Source organism: Ambystoma mexicanum, chromosome 14, assembly GCF_040938575.1.
Source record: "Ambystoma mexicanum isolate Mex_15411 chromosome 14, UKY_AmexF1_1, whole genome shotgun sequence".
NCBI lineage: Eukaryota > Metazoa > Chordata > Amphibia > Caudata > Ambystomatidae > Ambystoma > Ambystoma mexicanum.
Window position 1 is genome coordinate 442,843,310 of NC_090940.1, and position 26,497 is coordinate 442,869,806.

The 26,497-nt window shown below is 45.5% G+C and overlaps 1 protein-coding gene across 1 annotated transcript in view; it reads left to right on the forward strand.

Annotated features, from left to right (window-relative positions):
* Positions 1 to 26,497, forward strand: part of HGSNAT (heparan-alpha-glucosaminide N-acetyltransferase) — a 2,225,524-nt gene that overhangs the window by 156,852 nt on the left and 2,042,175 nt on the right. Inside the window, exon 2 of the mRNA XM_069637664.1 lies at positions 21,538 to 21,653. Within this exon, the coding sequence (XP_069493765.1) occupies positions 21,538 to 21,653 (116 nt within the window). The remainder of the gene's footprint in view (positions 1 to 21,537; positions 21,654 to 26,497) is intronic.

The window sequence follows — 26,497 nt, forward strand, 5'->3', positions numbered from 1 at the left end:
TATCCTGAAACCGAAAAAGCAGTTCTGCAGCAACTGTTTGGTGGTTTCCAGAGATGATTAGTGTGCATGTTTTTTGGAGAACAGCTTAGGTTTCAGCGATGACACACCAGTGCGGGTGGGAGCCCCAGGACAATTATTCATGATTTGGTAATTTCCAGGTTGTGGGTCCGAGCCAGAATAACTGAAGTCTTCAATGCAACGTTCACATTTCGTCCTCTGGCAAAGGATTTGGCTTTTGAGGGTGGGGGCGGCTTGAGAAGACTTTAAGGAAGAACCAATATTGAAGAAAAGCTTTCCGAAGGCACACCAGAGAGAGGAGCCAGCCATGGAAGAAACTGTTCACACTCGAACCCGGACTTAATGGAGCCTTCTTACAATGTCTCTGCTTAAAGAGAGAAGGTCTAGAGTGTGACAGGCAGCTGGTTGGCCTTCTCACCGATGACCCAATGGGGGAAACCCTCAGGGGAATAAACGACCCACTGGTAGAATAGTGGTTGTCTTGAGGAGCCAGAGCGAGATTCCAGCTGTCAGTAGGCGTAAAGATCCGAAAGGTACTAGGATCCAAGGAGGCTGGCAGTCCAGAACGCAAAGAGGCACGGAGGGGGGAACTGGGACGAATCTGGGTGAATCCCTCATCAAGAAGAGAGAACCTTTGAGAATGCAAAGGGGAGCGAATCCTGTTCAAGTGAAAAATGGTAAGAGTGAACCCGGAGGATGGATGCCGATGAAGAGGGGCGAAGTCTAAAGTCCCAAAAAACAGTGTGTTCACAAAAGTGAACCCGGCAGAGGGATGTCCATGAGAACTGTTAAAAAGACATTAAGATTTGTGAAGGAGAAGAAGGCGATAGTGAACCCGGCGGCGGGAGGCTGAGATTCGAGGGGGGCCTGCACCCGGAAGAGAGGGTACCCAGGGGGAAACAACTTTGTTTTACTGAGACATCAGGCCCTCGAAGGCAAGAGACTTTTGAGAGTAAAGAGACTTGGCCCTTGAGAACCTGATAGCTGAAACAGAACTGTCGACTCGTGCGGTGAAGGCCCAAGTGTGTGGTACGCTCAGGAGACCCACCTTATCCCGTGCTCAAAGCGTGGGGAAGGGCGACTCCTGGCAAACTCATCCTGATGTATTATTTGTGAACACTTTTTTCTTTTGAAAACCCTATGCCACACTCCTTCTATATTTAGTTGTAAGGATTTGGCAATATTTTTGTTTAATTTTTTTTTTAGTATAGGCCATTTATTTTGACAAGACGCCACAAGGACTGCCTTATTTTCATTTGATGGTTGACGCTTGCTCTCATCTTAGATTTAGGTTTAGATTAGGCGTTTTTCCAACCTGCATACAGGTAAATTAAACACCCTTGAACTGTGATCACTTATGTCTGTCTTTACTGTTGCCACCATGAGTTCCTTACACAGCAAAGGGGCACCCGCTTCTGTCTTCGGAGGTGCAGAAACAATCAGGACTTTTATGGAGACAAGGCCTTCGGGCAGAAGCTGTGATCCAGTTGTTCCCACCAGATCATGGGAAAAAGCACACCACAGTCTATACCTTCAGGTCTTCTGGAGAGGCAGAGCTTTATTGTCTGAGTCAGTGGAGTATCAAAGGATGCTGGTGCAGAGCTTCAGTCTTTCCTCGAGCAGTAGGCCTTCCAGGAATGCAGATACAGAGTTCAAGCAGTGTGCAAGTTCCGGTGGTGCCACTTCCTATTGGACCTCCTCCAACACTTCCTCCTCGGCCCCTGCTGTCTCCTACAGAGAAGACACCGGCAGAGCGGGATAACACTTTAAAACCTGAGGCGGTAAGCGTGGTGGACCAGTCTTCTGTTCCCGCTTCATTGGATGAGCCTCAACCGGATCAGGATAGCGATGAGCAGCCCCGCTCGGTTAGAGCATTCCATGACCGGGTCCTGGATATGATGGCCCTCCTTGATATTCCAGTACCTGAGGCCCCTGTCCGCAGGATGTGGTGCTTTGCATAGCTTTTACCTTGTCATCTCAGGAGCGCACCGGCCTGTTCCTCCAGGAGGACATCTTGGCTGAGGCCGTAAGGTCTTGGATAAACCCCATACCAGGCTACACCTAAACAAGAGGATTGCTGCTCGATACAAGCTCAACGCCTCTGAGGAGATGGCCTTATCGGCTTTTCTGCTCCCTTCCTCAATGGTGGTGGCAGCAGCCACCCCCTCCAGTCCAAGCCAGCCTCTGCATCTTCCATGGCAGCAGCCAAAATCCTTTCCAAGGAGGATAAGCTCCTGGACGACTTGGGCAAGAAAGTCTTTGTCAATTCAGCGCTCCAACCTTGTCAGGCTAACACAAAGCTCATCCTGGCAGCAGCCAATCTGAGGCTGTGGAAAGAGCTACCCAATTTCCAGGATAGGCTAGATGACTTTAAAGCCGGTTTGTCAGATGCCAAAGTGTTGGCACAGGATCTACTGGAAGCTGCGGCACATCGCGTAAATACCTCTGCTCGAGGCCTTACGGTCAGGGTTGACATCTCCTGCCAGGCATGCTTCTCGTGACGAAGTTCTCAAAGAAAGTGCAAGATAAAGTACTGGACCTGCCTTTTGATGGCAAGGAATTGTTCCATTCTTCTACAGACGAGGAACTCCCAAAGATGAAGGTGAGTACCCAAACCACCAAATCTTTATCGGTCCTGGAAAAAGCTCTAGCTAAGGCTCCTTATACGCAAAGATCAGGGTCCCAGACTCGGTCTTTCTCTGGATTCAGCGGGGTTCAGGATCGCTGTGCGGACTGCACTGAAGCTCTATGTGCAAGTCAGATTATCCCAGGGCTGAGCAAACAGACTAAGGGGAATGCTGTCGGAGACAACAAACTGGACGACGAAATGGGAGAGTGCAAGTGGTGGAGATGCAGCACTCCCAGAACAGAAAACCCATCCTCGTCCCCAGAAGGAAGGTCGCATGTGGTGGAGGGTGAGAACCCCTGGCCCCTCGACACATGTTGGAAAGACACGTTTTGGACCGAAAACGCCAACAACAGTGAATCATGGACCGCAAACGCTTTGACAAACAGAGAGCAGCAGCACGGTTCATCATAATTCCGTGAACTTGTCAATGCAGAAAGAAAGCAGCAACCTCACTTTCAAAAACCCTGCGATGTCACCAAAACACAAGGATGACCACAACGTAGCAGCTAAGAGGGGTTTTTGTACGGGGGAGGAGGGTGCAGAAAGCAACACCGGTTCACGGAACCGAGTCCATATAAGAGATGCAAATACTTCAGTAGCTAATAATACGGAAAACGCAGACTTATTACCCGACGTTTCCCCAAACTACGAGTCCGGGCGGCAGCACGTCCAAGAGACATTATCGCTGCCTTCATGTCAGAAGTAAGGGGGCGGAGTTTGGGGGGCTTATCAAGGCTTTCCAGTATACAGACTCCTGATTGTCCAGTTGCTCACCAGCCCCTATTTAAAGCGGCCAGGGAGGAAGGACTAACAGAATGTTCTCAGTTCTATTTCAGAACCAGCAGGAAGACGAGGAGAGAGCTGCTGAGCACCGCTGGGCCTACGAGGACTAGGTCCAGGCTGCATCCTTACCCTTTGGAGTGCTGTACAGCCAGACTGCCCTAGACTGCTGAAAAGTCTCTTTTGGACACTTGAACAGGAAAATCTTTCCTGAAACCTGCTCATTATTTCTACATTAGTCATTAAAGACTATCTTTTGTTAAACGCAACCATCCCTCCAGCGTGTTCTTACACTCTGGGTGGCGGACCCTGTCGAAAGTAATAACGGCAAAGTGGTTGGTTTTTCTCTCGCCCAACAGCCTCCTCTCCAGGGACCGGTAGCCTCCCTGCCGACAAGTCATCAAAATTATATATCTGGTCGGTCGCACGAGACTCCGGTGGGAGGACGAATCTCGTCTCATCTGGAGGCGTGGCAGACCATCACCAAAGACCGATGGATTTTGTCCATCGCTCGTGCGGGATTTCGCTTGCCCCTCGTCCCCTACCCCACCCTTCAATCCTCCCTTCCAGCCAATCCGGTCGGCCTCCCTCAGAGCTGAGGCACAGAAACTTCTAGACCTCAAAGCGGTGGAGCCTGTTGCCCTCGGGGAGCAAGGGGAGTGCTTCTACTCCCGTCTGTAGTGGACCTTCAGGATGCATACATGCACATCCTGATATGGAAACTGCATCGGAAATATTTGCGGTTCTCGTTGGGAGCAGAACACTTTCAGTTTCGAGTACTCCTTTTTGGTCTCAGCTCGGCGAGACGCACCGGAGGCTCCTCCGAGGGCCCCAGCAGCGGCTCTGCCAAAACTGGATCTTCTTCTGAGGATACCAGGGTTCGCTCTGAGGCTTCCGCATCTGGAGCTAACTGTACCAAGTTTCGGCTCGAGGTGGCTATATGTACCGGGGTTAAACCTGAGGTTCCCCTTCTTGGGGCTAAATTGGACACCAACAGAATTGAGGGTCCCTCATCGAGGGTCTTGGCTGTAAGGTAGATCTCTCAGCCTTCCCACGTGCACGGCCATGGTGATACCAGTTCTGTTGAGGGGGCAAAAGAAGGCGGTCACGCACCACAGGCCTTCCAGTACCGGCTCTGCAGAGGATCCTCCACTAGAGGCTAATTCTGCGGCAGTCCCTAAGGTGTCGAATAAACACCCTAGATCTGCCAGTGCCGGCTCTGTCGAGGTTCCTTGTTTCAAGGCTAAGATGGTACACAAGGCCCCTGACTCCCCTGAGGAGACTATTGCCTCACTTGCTCCTGTGACGCAGTTCGCCCCAGGCGTTGACAAAATGGCAGCCCAACCTTTGTGGACCACGTCAGCCATTTTGAATACCTCCCCTACTGCAACAGTGTAGTTTGTGTTCGCACTGACAATTTGGTGGTGAGGTTTTACATCAACAAGCAGGGCCGCACCAAGTCTCCTCTCCTTGTGGATCTTATACAAATTTGGGACTGGGCCATCCAGCACAATGTTTGGCTCCAGGCTGTACACATCCCGGGTCACATCAATGTGTTTGCAGATTCACGCAGTCGCCAGTCGGCAGGGGCTCGGAGCGTCCTCCCTGGGGGACGCCCTCGAGATCTTGTGGGACAACACGCAAGCTTATGCTTTTCCTTCATTGCCTCTGATCCATCGGTCGCTCTGCAAGCTCAGGAGCCCGCCGAACTGCACTCTCCTGTTCAAGGCTCCTTAGTGGCCAGCCAGATTCTGGTTTTTGGAACTACAGCATCCATCAGTATTTCCCCCGATCAGATTGCCGCAGATTCCCGACCTGCTTCACCAGAGCGTTTACCAGATGTGGCACTCCTCCCCACAATCCTTCAGCTTGGCGGCCTGGTGCCTGAGTTCAGATCGTTAGCACAGTTCGATCTGTCCCAAGACAATGTGCGCATTATCCAAGCGGCCAGGAAGCTTTCTACGAGGGCTCTACAGGTGCAAATGGCTTCGGTTTTGCCATTGGTGTTTATCTAAACAGCTCGATCCCAGGAAAGCTTCGGTCGACAGTGTTCTATCCTTGTGTCTCATTTGGCCATTTCTGGCACTGTGAACTTACTTATCCGCTATTGCGGCCTACCTGTCCAAGGACAACTGCTCCTTTTCATTGACTAATCCATTCATCAAAAGGCATTTTTGCAGGTCTTTTCATCTCTTCACGCCGGGGCGTTATGTCATAAGCCAGTTGAACCCATGGCCATTACCGATCTTAAGTACCTTTCTTGGAAGGTTGCCTTTTTGATCGCAATAACATCGGCAAGGTGAGTAAGTGAGCTCCAAGCTCTTTCCGTGGAACATCCGTTCTCCACTTTCCACAGGGATAAGGTTGTGCTTCGCACTCATCCTTCTTTCCTTCCTACCTAAGGTGGTTGCCGTTTTCATTTTGAACCAATCAGTCTCCTTACCTGTCTTCTTTCCTAACCCAGCATCTGATGAGAGTTTTACACAACTTGGACATCAGGTGAGCCCTGAAGTTTTACTTAGAATGAGTGAACTCAGAAGCTCCTCAAAAATAATTCTCACATTCGGAGACCTGAAGGGCAAACCAGCTTCCAAAGAAACTATCCCCTGCTGGATTGCCTCATGTTTTTCAGAAGCCTATAGCATTCAAGGCCTTCAGCCACCGAAGAGAATTAATGCACAGCTAGTCTGTGGCAAAGCGACTGCTGTTGCCTTCCAAAAGTATGTCCCTTGGGAGTCCATTGCCGTGGCAGCTTCGTGGGCTTCAGCCGTCGGCTTTACCTGAGCTCCAGGGCTGATGCCCTAGAGGTTTTTCTATCCACCTGTACTACCTATGGTGTGTGCTTGGGAATCTCCTACAAGTATGGAGGAAGTATAACACAGTTACTCACCATAGTGACTACCTTACTCCTAGTCCATAGTCCCCTTTCCTCCTTTCCTCCATACGCCTGCCCGCCGTCCCCTCTAATAAATATCCTCTATTATTGCTTCAATGGTCTCAGACCTGGCGATAGAAAAGGACTGAAGGGCGATGCGTGGGCAGAGCTCAGGAGGGCGGGGCTACGGCCACGTGCGGCGGCCCAGTGTTAAAATAAAAGGACAAAAATAAAGTTTTTGATGCTTTTTACCATAAGCGCTCCGTTCCCGTCCCAACGGACGGAATGTCCCACAAGTATTCCGGCAAAGGGACTATGGACTAGGAGTAACGTAGTCACTACGGTGAGTAACTTTGTTATTCTTGTTGAGCACAACCATGTTTCCTTCTTAATCAGCTTTCTTGATGATAATATTCGCATCTTCTTGGGTAGTAAGATTAGCCCTGAAAATCCTCTTTTTTATTATCTTGTAATGTTTCCAGTTTCTTTGTCACTTGTTCACACAATGTGTCCATATCACTTGTTTCCTGATGAGGGTGGTGTACATTTCGACTTAAGTTTATGGGACAAGGGATGTAATCTCATCCTCTCATGTCTCCCACTCTTCCCTCCAGGCCAAGCCTACCCCAACACTGTCACCTACCTTCTCGGACATCTGTCCCATGAAGCATGTCAGTTGACCCCCTTCCACCTCTGGCTGACTCACATCCTGACACAGCCCCGTCTATGCTCTACTCCTCTATCTCTGTTGCTCTTGATGCTCTTGCCCCTGTCATGAGGATAAGCTTGAAGCCCAAAGCCAAATGCAATTCCTGGTATGACTCTGACCATGCTTCACTTCACTTAAACGTAAGTGTAGTGGCTGAGAGGAAATGGAGGGCCTCTCGTTCATACTCTGACAAACGGTCCTGTCGCCTGCTCCAAAGGCAATACTGACTCTCTGTCCACACTAAGAAGAGAGCCCACATCCAAGTCCGTGTCTCTGCAGCATCTAACAACTCGGCTGAACTCTTTAAAATCTGCAAGGAGCTGGCCAACCCTGCTGCAGTCTCTACCTCTCCTGTCGCCTCCCAGGCCCTTTGAAAGGCCCTTGCCTCCTACTTCATCTCTAAAACCCAGGATATCCTGTCCACCCTCTCATCCCCTCCCCTCTCTCCCTTCTGTGAACTCAAGTGCTCCTACAGCCACTCCCCACCTTTCCTTCTCCTCCTTTTGTCTTTTCTCCCCTGACGAGGTCTCTAGACAAGTCCGATCTATGAAAGCCTCATCAAAAGAGGTTTTTCCTTGCTCTTCAGAAACCATCAAGGACCATATTGACACCCTCGCTCCTGACCTGGCTGATTTCTGCAACCTCTCCTTTGCTTCCAGAGTATTCCACCCCCCTGCCCCCGAAGCACTCTCCTGTGCACCCTCTTCTCAAAAAACGCATTGCCGACCCTTCCTGCCCGGCTAACTATCGCCCAATCTCCATCACCTCCTTTCTGGGCAAACTCCTTGAAAAGCTGGCCATCTCGCACCTTCACCTTCACTCTGATTCTGTTGGTTGCCTCCACCACCATCAATCTGGCTTTAGAGCTGCCAGAAGCACGGAAACTGTTCTCATGAACATCCGTGAAGATCTGCTCTCCAACCTTGACTCTAATTTCCCCTTTGGCTTCATCCTACTTGATCTCTCTTCTGCTTTCCACATGGTCAACCATACCATCCTGCTCAACCGTCTCAGTGACAATCTCGGTATCACCGATCAGGCTCTGGCCTGGCTGACCTCTTTCCTCTCTGATCGACCCTCCCAGGTCCAACTTGGGTCCTTCCTTTCATCTATCTCCCTGTCTACCTGTGGTGTTCCCCTAAGGTCTAACCTCTCATCCTGGCTTTTTAACCAATACCTGGCAACTCTAGCTCATCGCAATTGACATTTTCTGCTCCCACTTTCAGTGCTATGCTGATGACACTCGACTCATTTTCAGGCTTCGCTCGGCCACCTCCTCTCCTTGTCTCATCTCTGATTGCCTATCTGCCATTCAGGATTGGTATGCCGCCAATGATCTCTGCCTAAATGCTTGCCAGACGGAGATACTCCTCATCGGCACACCCTCACCCTCCTTTCCTCTCACTCTCTGGCCGGCCTCCCTTGGCCCTCCTCCTACCCCCACCTGTGAGGCTAAGATCTTTGGGGTCATCTTTGACTTCATGCTTTCCTTCTCTGCCCAAATCTCTGATGTCTCTAAAAAGTCAAACTTCCTACTGCACCTCCTCAGTGTTATTCTGCCTTTCCTCTCCTTCCCCCAGAAGCTCACTGTCTCTCGAGCCCTGATTCTCTCTAGGTTGGACTATTGTAATAGCCTCTTTCTACATCTACCTGCTTCTACTCTCCGCCCTCTGCAACGTCTCCAGAAAAGGACTGCGGGAATTGTCCTTGGCCTCAAGCCCTGGAATCGTATCTCTCCAGCCCTGAAATCTCTCCACTGGCTCCCAGTGGCTGCAAGGATTAAATTAAAAATCCTTTGCATTGTCCACAAGGCTTTCTGGGGCCTGGGTCCAATATTCCTTTAGCTGTCCCTTCATAAATACCTTCCCTCCCGAGCTCTTTGCTCCTCTTCCTCTAACTCCCTCAGGGTCAGTCATTTCTCAAATAAGCGAACTGGGGTAGATCTTTGTCTTCGGCTGGGGCCTCCCTCTGGAACAGCCTCACTGCCACCCTGAAACTTGAGGAAAATCATCTCTGGTTCCGAAAGCACCTCAAGACCTTCCTCTTTGCCTTCACCCCTCCTCTCCCCTTCTGATCTGCTCTCTCTTGGCACTGTGCTCCTGGCCTACCTTCTGACTTCCGGGCCCAGGTACCCGCTCACCATGCCACCCACCCGCACTGCCTCCTGGCAAACCCTTGCACTGGGGCCTGTATCTGTAATCATACAGTACCACCCCCTTTTTCCTCTCTGCACTTACCAGACTCACCCTGTCTGTTGCCTCAAACCTAGCACTTGCCAACTGCCGGTTGCACTACCATAGTTTTCTTGTCATTATTTATTCATTTATTATTTATCTGTTTTCCTTTGCTCTGCACTTTCCACTTCTCCCCCCTTCCATGCACTTTTCCCCTTTTCCCTCTCCCATGCACTTGCACGTTCTCAATGTCACTGGGCCTAGTAAGATCATTGTGTTTGTTCTCCCTTGTTACTCTCCTTTGCCTTGTCATACTCTGAAACACCTGTGTTCGAGCACAATATGAATAAAATATCAATAACAATTCTATAACAATTTCACTTTAAAAAAATCTGTCTTCCATTTCCTCACTTTCTTCCTAAGAAATGAGAAGTTGTGTACATTTTAATTCATACATTGTAATGGTAGCAGAGACAGCTTCATCTGTTGGTAACCAGGACTTGTTATTCTTGAACAACTTTAAGTTTCAATTTCCTGACAAATTACCAAATCAATGTATGTATCTTGTCACAGATGATACAAGAACTGCTCAGAGGCAGTAAAGTGTTTTTATTTAACTTCTTTTGGCCCGTAGGACCATCCCTCTCTCTTGTCTTTATCTGACCCTCTTTCCTACCCCAGAGAATACCTTATCCTGGGTTAGTAGATATAGAAAATGGATCCCTACTGTCTAGAACTGCCTTCTAATAGATGTCAAGTCTAATAGCATCACGTCTTTCCCGCTAAGCTCCCTCCTGGATAACCTATCTTTCAGTTCTCTATCCAGTTTTTAGTGTTCTTCTAGGAATTGGTTAGTGGCTTACAGACGCCCTGTTGTATTCAACCTTCCTCGTTTCATGCTCTCTCGCCCCTCCCTCTGCTGCTGTTCATTCTATTCTCCTTCCTCTACTCTATGCACTTATCTTCACTCGTCCCTCCAATGTCTCACTCCTTTAGGCCTCGCTTCCACCCTTTTGATGTTTCTCCTCTCTCCTTCACTTACTACTCCCACACTACAATTTCCTCCTCGTACACTCTTCTTCCTCATACTACTGCTCCCTCCTTAATACTACTACTCAGCCACGCTCCTTTCACCCAGTACCACACACTTGACAGTCACTCCCTATACTGACTCTCCTAACCACACTCGCCACACTAACATACACTCACAGTGCAGTACCACTAACACTCACTAGCCAATACCTCTCCTTCTCTAGAAATCGCCTCTGCACTTTGCCTGTTTCCTCCTTACTACTGGTCGCTTGGTTGCACACTTCCTCCATCTTTGATCTCACCTCAATAAACCACACTCCCTGCTTCCTGTGGGGATCGTGTATCCCTATCCTTTAGCCTGAATTGGGCATCTCTTCCTGTTCAATCAGGCCTGGTCCTCCCCCACACTGGGCATGTTACAGAAACCAAAAGTTACAAGTAGTGGGCCAAGCCCCCCCACACCCTCTCTGTTCCCCCTGCAGTTCTGCTGCACAACCACAGTGGCGACCACGGAAGACAAATGTCCGTGCAATGTGCACCAATGCCTGCTTCCCCTAAGGTACGTTTGATGGTGATGGGGCTGAGAGTCCCCCCCCCATTTAGTTTCTGTTGGCCTAGGGAGATGACTGGCTCGCCCTTGTTCCTTGGCAGTATGGCACGGTCCTTAGGTCTGCTGCACATAGACGATCCATCTTCCTTCCCAAGTGGTGGTCTCTTTCCCATCTGCCGATCACTGAATGCTGTTGTGCTGTTTTGTATGGGTGCCGCAACATCCTTCGCTCTCGGCTGGTCTCTCTATGGCTGTTAATCTCTGAATCCCTCAATGCTGCAGGACATGTTGGTGGTGGTCAGGTTTCGATTTTGTGGTCGGAATTGTGGGTTGCTGGATAATGATTCTTCATTTGATGTTGCTTACAAGTCTCTCGATTGGGAGATGTGTCCTTAAAAGAAACTGAGAAGCACCGGCAAGCATCTTGTATTGGTGGTGTGGCTTGAGACGGAGGTGAACTGCATAGATACATGCTTGCACTGGGTGGGGGGCAGGAATGTGGGTCCTCTCAACAGCCACTCGGGGGATAGGACCGGCACCAGATTTCTCCCTGCTAGGCTTCCCACCCCCTGCTGAGAGGGGTTCCCATCCCCTCTTGACAAGATCAGCCTACTGGCCTTGTCACATTAGCCGCAGAACTCACAATCAATGACCTCTTCAGCTACGAGCTACCCCTTTTTATTGACATTGGAATCCCTGGGTCAAGTTTCTTTTCCCATGGATACCAAAAGACAACACTGAATAGTCCCATCCTGTTTGTATTCATACCCATGTTTCACTTTCTTTTGAACATCAGAATAAAAACTGCTAAGATATCAAAACATGTGGTCCCAGTGTTCAGTTCTTGTCTCATAACACCAACCTTCTACCAGCAGCAATTGTTTCTTACACGTCTCATGAACAGAGGAAATGAAAATGAACTGGTATGTATGACACAACAACAAACAAAAAAGGTAGACTTGATTCATTCATGGGGTTGTAATCGAAATCTGCAACTTTCTTGGGGACCTTAGTCAAGGGATTACGTTCTTTCAGTGGAGTTTGATAGTCTCTTTCCCAGCATGCTCCGTTGTTTGCCATAATAATGATGTTAGTTGTTGGAACATTTTCCCACCATGCAGCATCATTTGGAAGAAGACAGCTCTTAGCTTTTGGGACTCCTTTTCCCAGCATACACTATTTCTTGACATCCAAACTAAGAACCATGGCCCTCCTAGCTTGCTGTGGCCATTTATAACCCTCAGGAGGCCGTGGTCTGCCAGATATATGTTCCAAATGGCATATGTTCTCTTCTGGGACACCCTTAACGAGTATGCAAGGTTTAGATAAGTGCAGAGCTCTCAAGTGTTCCCTGGACATGCTTGATAAGGCTACCAAAGTAAATCTGGAGATTCTAATTGTTTTCTTACCCATTTTAAATTTTGGGCAAGTCGTACAATTTAAAGAAGAAAACAGATGTGGGCAGCCTTCTCACTTATAGCAAGGGAAAGTTCATAGCTGTGTAGATAAGTTCAATGTTTGATACTTTTCAAGATTTACCATTAAACACACAGCTTTTCAGTGTTGTTCTTGTGTCCTCAATCAGGAGGCTTGTCTTTCTCTTTCTTTCTCTCTTGCTCTGTCTGTTTCAATTTCTTCAGTGTTTTAAAACTCACGTTCACAACAAAGCCAGTGTTTCACACTCAAAGCTGGTCTTTGCGGGCACTATGATTGGTCCTGGTGCTCTGGGTCTACTGCTTTATGTCTTTGACCCTTTTGGAGGTTCTGACTCTCCCTTTGCTTTCGGGCCTCACAACTTGCTCTAGAGGATCGTTCATTGTCTTTGCAGTCTCTGTTGCATGTGATTCTCCCATTGTATCTGCTGTATGGTGGGGTGGCTGTGGCTCTCTATTTAGCATTCTCTACCCCTCTGCCTCCAATAAAACAGTTCCTCATATCCTATGTGTCTAACTCCTTTGTTTTGCGGCATCCTCCTCAGATTGACACAAGTGTTTAGCCAGTTGTCTGTGGGTTCTTCGCCACTGGACGGGGCCTGTTTTCTTTTCCTCACTGAAGGAGACTACCATGGTATCATCATTCAGCAGATTCTCTTCTTAATACGCTGCCTACATATTTTTCCTGAAAACACCCCTTCTTTGCTGAAGTTGGTGTTGGCCCTTCTCGCTTCCCTTTGCAATCCTCCAGACACTGGGTAGACCTCTGTGAATCCTTGCCACAAGACATCTAGACATTTTCAATTGCATGCAATGCAGCTTCTATGGTCCTGTGTCAAGGCAGGGGGAAATAAAAAGACTAGTTTTACCTCTGAGCCGCAGATAACCGATTTATCACAAATATTACATGTTTTTGAAATCACGTTTTCTTTATTATTCCTCATTCTACAGGATTGCAGTTGTGACTTTCTCTTATGCAATTTATGTGAATCCAAGGGGTGGGAGTATGGTTTGAAATCTGGTAATTTAGGTACATGGTCCAACAAGGTTTGCCAGACTGCTCTGCGAGGTAAAAGGTTAGAATGATTTGCATATGTGCGCGTGCTCCGAGGAAGTGGTCTGGAAGTGGGCTGTCTGCTGTGCTGTGAAACGCTGTTTACCGACTTGGATCCTTGACACTGCCTTACCTCTGCATGGACTATGAGTATGGACCTTACAACTCTTGCAACTCTTGCAGTATAATTAATAAGCCTAAATACGTATTATAGGCTCTAAAAATATCCTTCTTATAAGTTTTTTACTTAAGCCATGCCCCTTTTCTGAAAAAACTCTTAAATTGACCCACGCGCACGCTCGCTCCGAGGAAGTGGTCTGGAAGTGGGCTGTCTGCTGTCCGCTGCTCGCAGCACAGCAGCTCACACCGAACAAATCCTATCTCATTCTATTTCATATCGGGGCACAGCGGGTTTAGAAAGCAAGCCGTTTTTGGAGGTCCGTAATACCAAGATGGATATTCATATCTAGGAGTATATCTAAATCACGTGAGTAAAAGGCTCTCATAATATTTTCTGGGCCAAGGTGGAGCTCACGTTGCCTTTCCTAATGGGCAGAGCATTTTAGGAAGGCTCTGGAAGGTTAAACTCTGGGTACTTTTTTTGTGTGTGCATGGGTAGCACATGAATGCAGACAAATATGAGTTCACGCTGCCTTTCCTAATGAGAAGAGCGTTTTAGGAAGGCCTACGTAAACGCATTGATTTGGGGGTGCTTTTCACTGCTAAATTCGGGGTATTTTTTGTGTGCGCATGAGCATGGTAGGAACCCGAAGTGGAACTTTTGTTTTCCCCAACACTGATAGCGTATTAGGGGTAAACCAGTATTCCTTGAGGATGGTTGTAAAAGACTCCAAGGATCCTAAGGGGGTAGGGGCCTCAGAAAAATGGGAATTGAGCAGTATTGATTTTCCCCCACTCCCAATTGCATTGGAATCCTCAGTAAAGGATCCCTGTGAGTCACTAAAGCAGGCCGACCTGCCCGAGGAGCACAAGCAAAAAAGCTTTCTAAGTGTTCAAGACACATTAATAAGGCCCTCAACACTAAATTTGGATGACACCCTGCCCTCCACCCCGCAGTTGGATACGTCTTTATTAGCCTCGGTAGTATCAGCGGAGTTGGATCGAAGGGTAAGATTATCCATAGGGCCGTCAACACCCGTAAGGGCATGGGGCGGGGGGCTCGAAAATGTGCACCTCCACAAGTCCAGTTTGGGCAGATTGGAGGAGCTCCCCCTAGTGTCCATATCTCAACCCCTCGCAGAGGACACAAGAGAAGTGAGGGATATATTTGGAAGCGGAACTCGGGGGGATTCTAGGCCTGATCTTCATAAATGCTCCAGTCCAACAATTCCTATCGCGCATCAAAATCATAACTTTGAGGAAACAGCCCATATCCTTGCAGCTGAAGAGTACAATACCGAAGATTTTGTCCATCCGTTAAAATCGTTTCCGGTCCTAATCAGGATCCTTAATCTCCTGGATAAGGGGCATGAAAGGACACATGGAGAGATTCAGGAATTACGAATCATGATGGTAGAATGCTTGGAAAAAGTAAGTAGGGTGGAAGGGTTTGTGCATGCTCTGAATATATACAAAAAAGATATTCTACCACAACCAGATAAGGAAACCAAGGTGGGGCATAATGTAGGATGCCAAACGAGGGATGATGTCGTACAGAATAAGCATCAAAATAAAAATGCGCAAGAGAGCTCCACTAAGGAATTAAAGGAACTGAAAAAGTTGATTATGATCAACTCTGAGAAAATAAAAAATGTGGGAAACCATAGAGAAATAGAGCATGAAATTAGAGACTGTAAAGAAACTAATGTATCAGAATTAAGTATTGGAAGTAAACCTGACACCTCATCTATTCTATTGAGGGTCTTAGAAGAGGAGGTGACGGAGAAGCAGACATTGATACAAACACAAGGCTTAGATCCCAATCAGGTTGAAAATCAACCCTTTGTACGTGTCATTTCACGTAGAGAAAAGAAAATGAGGGCAAGAGCTATTAAAGAAGAGCTAAGAGTGAAAGGATTGCAAACTCAGGTTCATTAAAGAAATCACAAAACCAACCCTCTTTAAAAATAAAAAATACGAACATGAACATTAAAGATATTTGCAGTTTATTCGGTGAGGGTGGTACACTAGATTTTACCCAACTGAATGAAAAAAGTAAGTTGGCATTGGATGTAAAGTAAGACTCAGGTAGACACAATCTGGGAAAGGTGGGCACTCCCACACAGACAGTAGAAACCGTATGTAAGGTCCATGATGAATATGGAGAAGCCCAAAACACCCTTTCTGAAGCCATGAACAATAAGGGGAAAATTGCTACTACTAAACAAAAAAATAAAAAAACAGAAACAACTAGAAAAAAAAAGAAAATCCAAAAAAGTCTAATGATATTGAAGAAGAAGGGTGTAAAGCGGTAAGGAGTATCCAACAGTTTTTCAGCACAAAAACAAAAGAAAAAAACGTTATAGAAAAAGTGCAGGAGACGGGAATGGATAAGATACCACAGACGGATGCCTTTAAGGGTCCGGACCCCCCTCACTAATCTAATTGAGCAAGAGGGGACTGGAAGCGTGGGAGGGTTTGAAATTAAGGAAGCCAGTGAGAATGAGTCTAATGTTATTCCCAGTGAAGATATAAAACTACTGGTACAGGAGGCACTCCTCAAAATTCCTTCAACAATCATCCAAGCTTGCTCTAACCCTCCCTGCACCAATAGTCCATTTAGAGCATAAATCCTTGGGGGAAGCACCAAGGAGGTACCCTTCTGAAATTGTCACACAAAGTAATGAAGACTATAGTCTACAGGGACCAAATGATTGACCGCCTGAAGATGGGTCGAATACTGACATGTCCAATCTAAAACATGAATATCTTTCCACTAAGGCCACGGTCAGTAACACTGAGACGGGTATGGAAGGTAGAGGGGTAGGACCACCGACTAATCGAATACAACAGGTGGACAAGGAATTTGACGAACGCATCAGAGAAAAATTTGAACTATGGAATTTAGAGAAGGCCCATGAAAAAGAAAGGGACATCAATCCAGGGCGGGATGTAAAGTTTGAGACCCGTGGTGGCAGGGAGTGGGAATCAGATAAGCAAACTTAGCTTGAGGAACAAGATCTTAGGTACCAAGATGCTGGGCAAGAGAACTGGAGAGAATGGAGGGAACCGAAATATGTGGATGACCCTAGTGTCATATTGAATTTTGTATTAACAATAGGAGGTCCCCCTCCCTAAATCGAGTCAGAATCCTCTCATTGTTTAACAAAATCCCTCGACTCTCATTGATCTCCTCAGGGGATATTAAGCTTATAGACTATATCCATCCGATGAGATATGATTGCGTCAGGATTGTGTTCCATTCGAGAGCAACTTACAAACTCGTACTCGCAGAAGGGAGTGGCTTTGCAAAGATTTGGTTACGATATTGTAAATTTTAGCCAAGGTTCGGGAACACAACAGGGTGGGGACTGGATAGGTTATTCCGGCAAGTCAGAAGGGAATAACCAAACAAATGGAGGTTTCAACATAAACATTGAGAAACAGCTTAAAGACATGACTGAACTTAGAACACTGGCCCAATCCCTGAGAGAATCCATAGCCAAGGTTAAAGGTCTGAAAGACTCCACCTAGAGTATTGAGAAGCTAAATTTCCTATCATGGAACTAGGGGGTCCCGTCCGCTAACTTACTCCGTAAACACCTGTTCAGAGCTCGTGAAATATTCCTTTCTGTGCATTCAAGAGACCTGGGCAACTAACCCTATATTCCTAGATGGCTTTACAATTTTTCAGGAGCCCGCTACGAAAAAAACTAAGGGGAGACCGGCGGGGGGGGACTGATCATTGCTATCCCGAATAATACTAACTTTGAAACAATCAAGAATTTTAGTATAAATAATGGGTGTATAGCTTCACTCATACATGTGGGTTGGACGAGTGCTCAAATTGATCTGCTAATCATAAATGTTTATTGGCAACCAGAGCGGGATTTAAAGTAGTTTATTAAATCTATTGATTCAGTAATTCAGGAATGTCAGGACCAAGATAAAGATTTGCACATTGTTATGTGTGGGGATTTTAACTCTGAAATTTGTGTGGAAGAAGAACAATATGTAGGAAGGGTTGGTCATACTAGAATGGAGCCGGGGGACTCACGAAAGCACCTTCAGGGACAGAAATGGGCACAATTTATAGGTGGCTGGGGGCTTCAATGTGCAAATAATCTGCTGGAAAATTCAACGGATAAATCTACCTGGTCAAATGGCAGATGGAGCTCTACTATTGACTATATTTTTGTGTGTATGAAGATTTTTCAAAACATACAGGAGTTTAAATTAATGGGCGTATCTGAGAGTGAGCACAAAATGCTGAGAATGGTACTACTAACTGAGGTGGACAGGGTGGACGTACCTGGTTATGACATTCCACTGTCTTTAAATGCCCAACAGAATCGAATTGTATGGCATAAAACAAACATCAATAGAGTTAATATGTTTTTTCAAGAAGATTTTGACAATAGCACGTACACTCCAAAAAAATTGTTATATGCCCATAATTCCTTTGGGGGCTATATATAATCCACAGTAATTGGCAAAGTGGGATTAAACAAAAAAAATATACAAATAGGAAAGAACCCCACAAGCACGTATTCTATGAGGAAATGAAAACACTTAAGAACGAACGTAATCGAGAAATACGTAGATTCCTTTCTTGTCATAAAAACTCACTAAAAGTGTTGAATAAGAGTGAATTCTCCCAGTTAAAAAATAGATGGAAGAGGAAAGCGAGGTGTCTACGTGCAAAATTATATCAGGGAGACGCCGAAGACATGTTGGTATCTCTTCGTGATGCTAACACACATAGATTCTGGGCATTAGTAAATAAGGGAGGGACTACGCTAATGAAAGCTCAATCCGTTTGTGTAAATTCTGAAAAATGGGAAGGACATTTTGACACGCTATACTCTGCTCCAGGGGTGGCTTGGAATCCCTCACCTCAAATGGTAAATGTCATTTGGGATATTCCTTTTGATGTGAAAGATATTGAATGTATCATCGTTAAAAGCTCCTCTTCGAGGGCCCCTGATCCAAATTTGCTCTGTAATAGTGTGATGAAGGGAAACGTAAATACATGGGCAAAAATGTTATTCCTTTTATTTAAAGACATTCTGTTTACAAAGACTATCCCCTTAAATTGGAGAATGTCGTATATTGTACCTATCTATAAAAAAGGGGATAGGTCCCTTCCATCAAGCTACAGACCCATTGCTCTGTTAGACGTTGACTCCAACATTTTTGCAAGTCTCATACTTGTTCATATTCAGATCTGGATGGACAAGTGTGGGATTTTGTCCCCCAATCAGTTTGGATTTAGAAAAAATGTAGGCACAGACGTAGTTGGTCTTCTAATTAACATCTTACAAAATGCAGCGTGGACCCCAGGAAATCCACCTATTTATATAGCCTCAATTGATCTCACTGCTGCGTTTGATCTAGTGGATCGAACAATGTTGTGGTCCAAACTTGAAAACTTAGGTATGCCAACACCTCTGCTATCTATATTGTATAATATGCATGAAGATTCTAGACTTAAGGTGAGACTTAATGTGGAGGGAGTCCTATCTCAAGAGATAAGGGTCAAAAATGGCCTAAGGCAAGGATGTATTTACGCACCGACCATTTTTAATTTGTATTTCTCGGATATGGGGCAGAGTTTTAAAAATCTTTTAGTTAATTCACCAAAGTTTGAGGGTACCAAGATTGTATGGATGGCCTATGCAGACGACGTGACCCTGTACGACCATACTTCCATTGGACTCCAGCGTCTCCGATCAGCTTTTAAAGATTACATCTTTGCAAACGCGTTAAAAATAAACCACGCTAAAACAGTTATAGTCCGTCTTTCTCATAAGAAAAAACAAACTAGCTTCTCGTGGTTTCTAAACCATGAGAAACTACCTACCAGTACAGCAATCGGATACCTTGGGTATCCTATATTTGGGGTAAAAAAAAAGGAGAATTTTCGTAACCTCCTGAATGCGAATTTCGGCACAATGACTGCACAAGTGAGAAAAATGGACTCAAAATATGGAAATTTGTCATTAATGCCATGTATTCGCCTGAACAAAAATCAAATTGTAGACCAATTTAGTTATGGCCTAGAATTAGCTCCATTATGGTGCAGATCGGAGGTGGCACTATACGAAGCCAAAATTGTAAGATCAATGGTGAAGTGTCTGCCTAAATGTGTACCCTTGGCGGCAATTCGGTATGAACTTGGCCTGCACACATTAAGGAGCTTTTTAGAATGGCGAAGACTGTCCCTTTACAGGAAAATGATCACCAGCAACAAATCTACACTGTATGATATTATGGGAAAGGTCATCTGGAGTGGTGCTTCTACTTCTAAATATCTGAGAGATATGATGGAGGAAGCTAATGCTATCTTGGACCTATTGGGTGTTCCTAGAGATATGTTAATTCGGAACCCAATGAAAGTAAAAAAACTACGGTCACATGCGGACTGGAATCTTACAGTATATGAGGTCAGAAAAACCTGCCTATACAAACACATTGTAAATGACAGCAAAAAGATGTGGGAAACTGCATCATATCTAATCAAATTTCCGGATCGAGCATGGAGACAATACTTTATGAGATTTCGATTTAATGTTTTGGGAACGGGAGAAATACATGATATTAGAAATTGTGAAGTTAGGGGTTATTCGCTCTGTAAGTTTTGTAAACAGAAGGATTACTGCGAGACACTAATGCACTTGTTGACCCAATGTGACGGATTAAGAAAGGAACGTATCAGCTACTTCAGTTGCCATGTACCCAATACTGAGTGCGTGGACTTGGAGCTTCTGTGGCAAATATGTTGCACGGGAAAAGAGTAAAGTTACAGATTGCAATAATAAGATTTCTAAAAACATGTTGCAATCTATGATATTTCTTTTAATTACCAGATGAAATAATACTATATAACGTACTTGCAACGCACTGGTACCATATTAATTGATGTGCTGAGTATAAAAACCCTGTCAAACAATACGAAATAGTTTTATATAATGTCTGGCAATGCATCGAATTGTATCGACCCCTAAATGTAACATACTGGGTGTGTTATGGAAATGATAATCGTCACCCGTATGTACTGTTGGTAAGGAAATTGCTGTGTTTGGATGAGTTTTTTTATATGTATTTTATTGGATCATACTGTAAACCGAATCTTAACATTATTTTTAGCCATATGGCCTTTTAGAATTTTAAGATCTGAGTTTTTAGGGATTTTATGAAATGTTGTATGTAATTGTTATGTGAAATTATATGGAAATCTTGAGACTTCTTTTTTAGTCTTGCTCTGCTTGTTTATCTTTCTCAGTTTCTTTATATGTTCAAAGGAAAAGTTAAGAGAAAATAAGAATGTTCCTGTTGTTTTGTAAAAGTTACTTTGTAACTACAAATAAAAAAATAAAAAAAATATGTGGGTGTGCTGCTTCTGTAATGGCACACATAAGATAAGTCATCGTAAGGGAAAGCTGCCTAGAGGAATTCCCTGTGGTTAATACGTATTGCTTAAACACCAACCATCATTTTTAGTTGTTCACAGTGAGTCACTTTAATTGGTAGAAAGACATATTCTTAGACGTATGTTCTAAGTGCCATGGAATGCAAGTGGCACTTTAGCAATGTGGCACAACAAGCCTGAAACCAATTAGAGACAGCTCTCGTTCTTATGCAAAGGCGAGAGAACGGCCATTTTGGCTGGACTGCTCCCTGGGCTGACTTGTATTGGTCAGTCTTCTTGTGTATTGGTACAGACAAACTCAACACTATGGAAAGAATGGTCATGAGAGGAATTTCCAGTGGTTAAAATGAATGCTGCACGCCTTTCCCTCCCTTAATAGTCTTATGTGCAGATCAAGTTGGCAACTATAAGTCAGTGCAAGTTATCCAGCCCTTGACTGTGGAGCATGTCTATTTTCTAAATGTGTATTGTATTGCTAGGTTTTCCTGTGAGTAGAACTTCCTGGGTAGGAAAGCGGTGCCATATTCAAACAGAGTAGATTTAGGGCTGCAGAGCCCCAACATTTTGCACAAGGTGTTTCCCTGCCTCTTGGGGGTCCAACCTTCATTCTTAGAGGAAGACCTGCTTCTGATGGCACTTGGAGTCATCCATATTGATGTTAGTGGATAGGGATTCACTAATACGTTCATAAAGACAGTTTCCTATTTCATCTCCTTTTATTTTGTTGACAGGTTTATTCAGAAAGAAACAATTGCAGCTGAAAATTGATGAGGCTTTGCTCGTTCTCCACAATGAACTGCCTAGCACAAACGTGGCTGTCTATTGGCTTTCTGATCATTGTTACCAGGTGAGAAGTGCACATATTTCAAAGTCTACAAGAGTGGTATTTAACACATGAAAACTTTAGTGCGACCTCCATCCACGTTCTTGCAACACCTTCCACCCATCCAGGAATCTAGGGATCCAAGCCTTAATTCCACCCTCGCCCTGACCCCTTGCACCAGTGACTCACCACGAATACCCTGCAAAGCATTGTATCAACCCAGACTCTGAGTAACACAAACATCCCTCAATGCAAAATCGATAGTCCAGATGAATTCTACCACGATTCCTAATATACACTGTCATTCTTAAGCATGTATATTGTGTTCTCAATAAGTAATTGCCCAACTGTGCGAAATCTAACGTGTCTGTACATTGTTCTCCGAATTGCGTGCTTTTTGTACAGTGCTAGGGTCATGCTCAACGTAGTGAAATAAAATAAAGAATGAAGTGACATTATGAATTCCAATGTTCTTAACCTGGGCTTCGATACAGTGTGAGCCTTGGTTCCGTCTCGGGGCAATCTTTCATTCCATCCCTGCAGCTTGCCCAATGCCTTCAGACGTTTGCAGCAGTATACGTTAATGAGCATCTAATAAGCATCCCGGTTAAGGCACGGAATAAATGTAAACAGTATATTTTAAAATACATTTATTTTGAAGTCATGTAAGCTGTAATCCTTCAGCCAGGGGCAATTAAAATTCCCCCATGCCCCCAAGAAGTGCACATAGCAAAAGATGTGGAAGTTGTGGCTTGGTTAACCAATAATCATAATGGCAATTTTCCACTTTGCATGAAAAAGGAATCCGTATACATCAAAATGGGTGCTGAACATTTTGGAAAGTTATAAGCAAATACAAAGTTAGTTGGATTGAGAGGGGGCAGACAAACATGTCAGTTGAAAGACTTGTTTTGCTGAAATACTCTGCTAATCTCAAGTGTGATCTTGATAAAATTATGTTCATCCTTTAGCTTTTTAAAAGCTACAATTGGGTAGAATTGGATGCAATTCTGGTGCGTTTATCTAGGTACCACTTAATTGTGCCTAGGGTTCTACTGATGCTTTGTCCTTGCAGGCTCGATCATTCATCAGTCTATTAGAAGTTAAGGAAAGCTAAGTATTTGATTTTATGCCCTAATGGGATTATCACTTTCCTGTGTGTGTATTTATTTTGGAGGCTTGTGGATCTGCTTAGAATCACGTGCTTTGCATAGGCTGACATCTAGTGCCTGATGCTGAGTATTACATGATTTATTTTCGATTTCGAAAAGGGACTTCGGCTGGCCATGTATGTAATACTTCCCTACTGTGACGTGTACAGTACCCATGATCCTTCACGTGTAGAGGTCCTCGGATTGTTTTTTTCTGTCATGTGAGTGGTCGCATTTCAAAGAGTTCTAGTTCTTCGGAGTTCATTGCCCGTCACCAATCATTAGATATTTAACTATATATATATCGATTATTATACCTCTAATTACCATCTTTGGCGATCACTCTCAACGCAACCTGCCAACTTTCGACATCGACTTTGCTGCACTCAAAGGTTCCAGAGCATCACCAACAGCCCACATCTCTTCAGGCTTCGGCCTTCACAGTAGGGAGAGCGTGGGTAAAACATTTGTCCCATTTTAAGAGAATGTCTCCACATACTTCCCCCATGATATTTATTGTCTCACTGTTATCAAGCATCAGTCATGGAGGAGACTCATTTTAAATGTTGTCCCTCCTCTAAGGTGTGTAACCATTGTGTTCCAAGAGACCACCAGGAGGCCAAATGTCAAGCGTGTAAGCTTTTCAAACCAAAGCCGCTTAATGATGATCGACGATCAGAATGCTGGGCAGCCTCAGGCTGTTCGGCATAATGTCACAAATAAATCCGAATAAACAAGCAGTAGCGGTGTCCCTAGACGCCGAGAAAGCGTTTGATTCAGTTTCGTGGGAGTACCTCTTCCTGGTACTTGAGTTGTTTGGGATGGGCCCCTACTTCATTAAATTTGTTAGAGTGCTATACACTGCCCCGGATGCAACGGTGTGCACAAATAGAATTATATCCGACCTGTTCGAGTTGGGCAGAGGCACCAGACAGGGGTGCCCTTTTTCCCCTATCCTTTTTGCCTTAACAATAGAACCCATGGCAGCGGCGGTGCGGTTGCGGCAGGTAAACAAAGGTATAACGCTGAAAGGAGCCACCCAGGTAATATCGTTGTACACGGACGATACACTATTGTATGTACGCGAGCCAGACAAAAACATAGCCCCCTTCATGGCAGACATTAGTGAATTCGCAGAATACTCTGGATATACGGTGAACAATACTAAGTCAGAAATGTTCCCGCTTACCCCCTCTACAAAACGCCCTGCCCTGACATGCAGCCTAAAGTGGTCGGAGCGACACATCAGATACCTGGGAGTACTGGTTTCAAACAGCAGGCAGACCCTATACTCTGATAACCATGACCAGGCGCTACAAACACTCAGCACCAAGCTACAGGTCTGGGGGCACCTCCCAATCTCATTACACGGTAGAATCGCCATTCTCAAAATGATTGTACTCCCCAAGCTACTATAATTATTTGTAAATATTCCTATATGGCCATGAAAGGAATTCTTCTCCAGATTGCGATCCATGGCAGTGTCGTTTCTGTGGAACGGCAAGGTGGCCAGGATATGCTGGGAAAAGTTGACAGAACCGTACGAAACAGGGGGAATAGCAGCACCAGATTTTGAGCTCTACTGCACGGTGGTGCAAGCACAGTTTGCGAAACACTGGTGGGATGCAGCGGACAACTCACCCCACAAGTGGATAGAGGAATACACCACTGTACCCACAAACATTAGATCCGTTATATTTGATACGAAACACAGGGATTCCTGTGATTTCGACCCTGTGAGCTGCACCGTAAGGGCCTGGGGGGCTATATATAAAAAGTTGAAAATAGAACTTCCATACAACCCCCGTAATTCCGCTATGGAAATACCCAAATGTTCCCCCTACATTCGATTCCAGTATACAGAAGGCCTGGGACCCCGATATGGAGATGAAAGTGGGAGACATGTTCATAGATGGGAAGTTCGTAACCCTTGCAGTATTCACTAGGGGTGTGGGAGGAGGCCTGCTCCGTACGTTACAATACTACCGAATGAGATCCGCATATCAAGCGCAATGGCCATCCTTCCCTGATGAACCTCCCTCCCACCCATGCATACAATTAGTTACAACCCGGGGAGGACTGGGAATCTCTAAATTGTATAAAACAATCCAAACCCACACCCCCACGTCCAATCGAGTGAAAGAGAAATGGGAAGTGGATATGAGAATGCAGATACCTGAAGACAAATAGGAAAGATATTGTACACTTACAAAAAGGGTGTCCCTCAATGCGGGATTGCGCAAATACAGTTTAAAATCCTTAATAGATTGCACTACACCCCTGCCAAAACCGCTAAATTCACACCTGATGATCCAGGCAACTGCCCCAAATGCAGGGCCCCCCAGGCGGGATCCTATCATATGTATTGCGAATGCCCAGTTGTGGCAAGATTTTGGGAGAGGGTTGCAACCATGTTGACAGACATCACGCAGATTTCCCCATGTCTGACCCCACAAAAATACTTTTTTGGGGATATTGGGAAATGCTCTGAAAAAGTTAGTAGACTGTTCAATGTATCATGTGTTATTGCCAAGAAATGTATATTACAAGTATGGAAAAGCCCGAACCCCCCCACCATGAACACTAATTTACGTGAATTAACTTATATCAATGAATGTGAGGAACAATACGTGCTAACTTTACCAAGTACGAGCCGACCTAAAGACATTTGGGGCCCTTTCAGGGCGTACCTATGCGATATGCTCTCGGACAATGAAACAACTATGTAAGCTGTAGATTCTTAAACATGTGGTTGAAATATTGTTATATGAAGGACCATATGTTGTGTTAATTGAATGCTGCTGTAACTGTTGAGACCATCAATAAAGAGATGTTTTAAAAAAAATGTAAAAAAAAGAATGCTGGGCAGCCTATGCAATGCAAGCTGAGGCATCGACGGAATACCCCACCGGCACAGAGGAATCCAATGCAGAGCAGGACAGCCCCGGCTTCATTAGTGACGCTGAGTGCCAGTCCCCAGCTCAGAACGGCAGGTGTCCCACTCTGTTATGCAGGCTTCCCCTGGCGACAAAGGCAGAGATATAAAGCACATGCAGGGGTCTTGCATGATGCATAGTATGCCGACGCCAAGCAATCAGAGGCATACTGTGTCTCACAAACACACAATGCCCACTGCACCCATTTTGACGTCTTCGCCGAATGGCGCTAAAACATCAGAGGAACACGTCCACTCAGCAAGTGGCTCGGCTGCTCCTAAAACCTCTGTGCCAGGTGGTACTCTCTTGCCCCATCTTTCAAAAACCACACACGCGCCGAGTACAGCTAGTTCTGCTCTTAAAGCATCTACACAAACACAAAAACCTAAACAGCATGCACCCAAAACAAAATGTGTCAGTGACCGTAGAGGCACCAAAGTCAGGGTACAGTGTGAGAAACCTGAAGGTGTCTTCATAGCTAGTCCCCAGGAATCTGTCATTCAGGTGGCCAGGACACGGCAATCGCTATTGGATCCAGTTCCTGGAGGTGGACCAGTGAGGGAGGATCACCTGGATGGGGGGTCCTTGGGTAGTGGGAGTGGACACACCGACGGGTGAGACGCGGTGTCCCCCTTCTTCTTTCAACACTTTTTCCCCATCCTACCACGTAGGACATTCCAAAACACTGGCCCCCCCTTTCTCCACACAAACACTTTCGCATAAAATGAAAGACAACGGACTAACACCAGGGCCGTTTACCTGACATGTCCCAATACCAGGG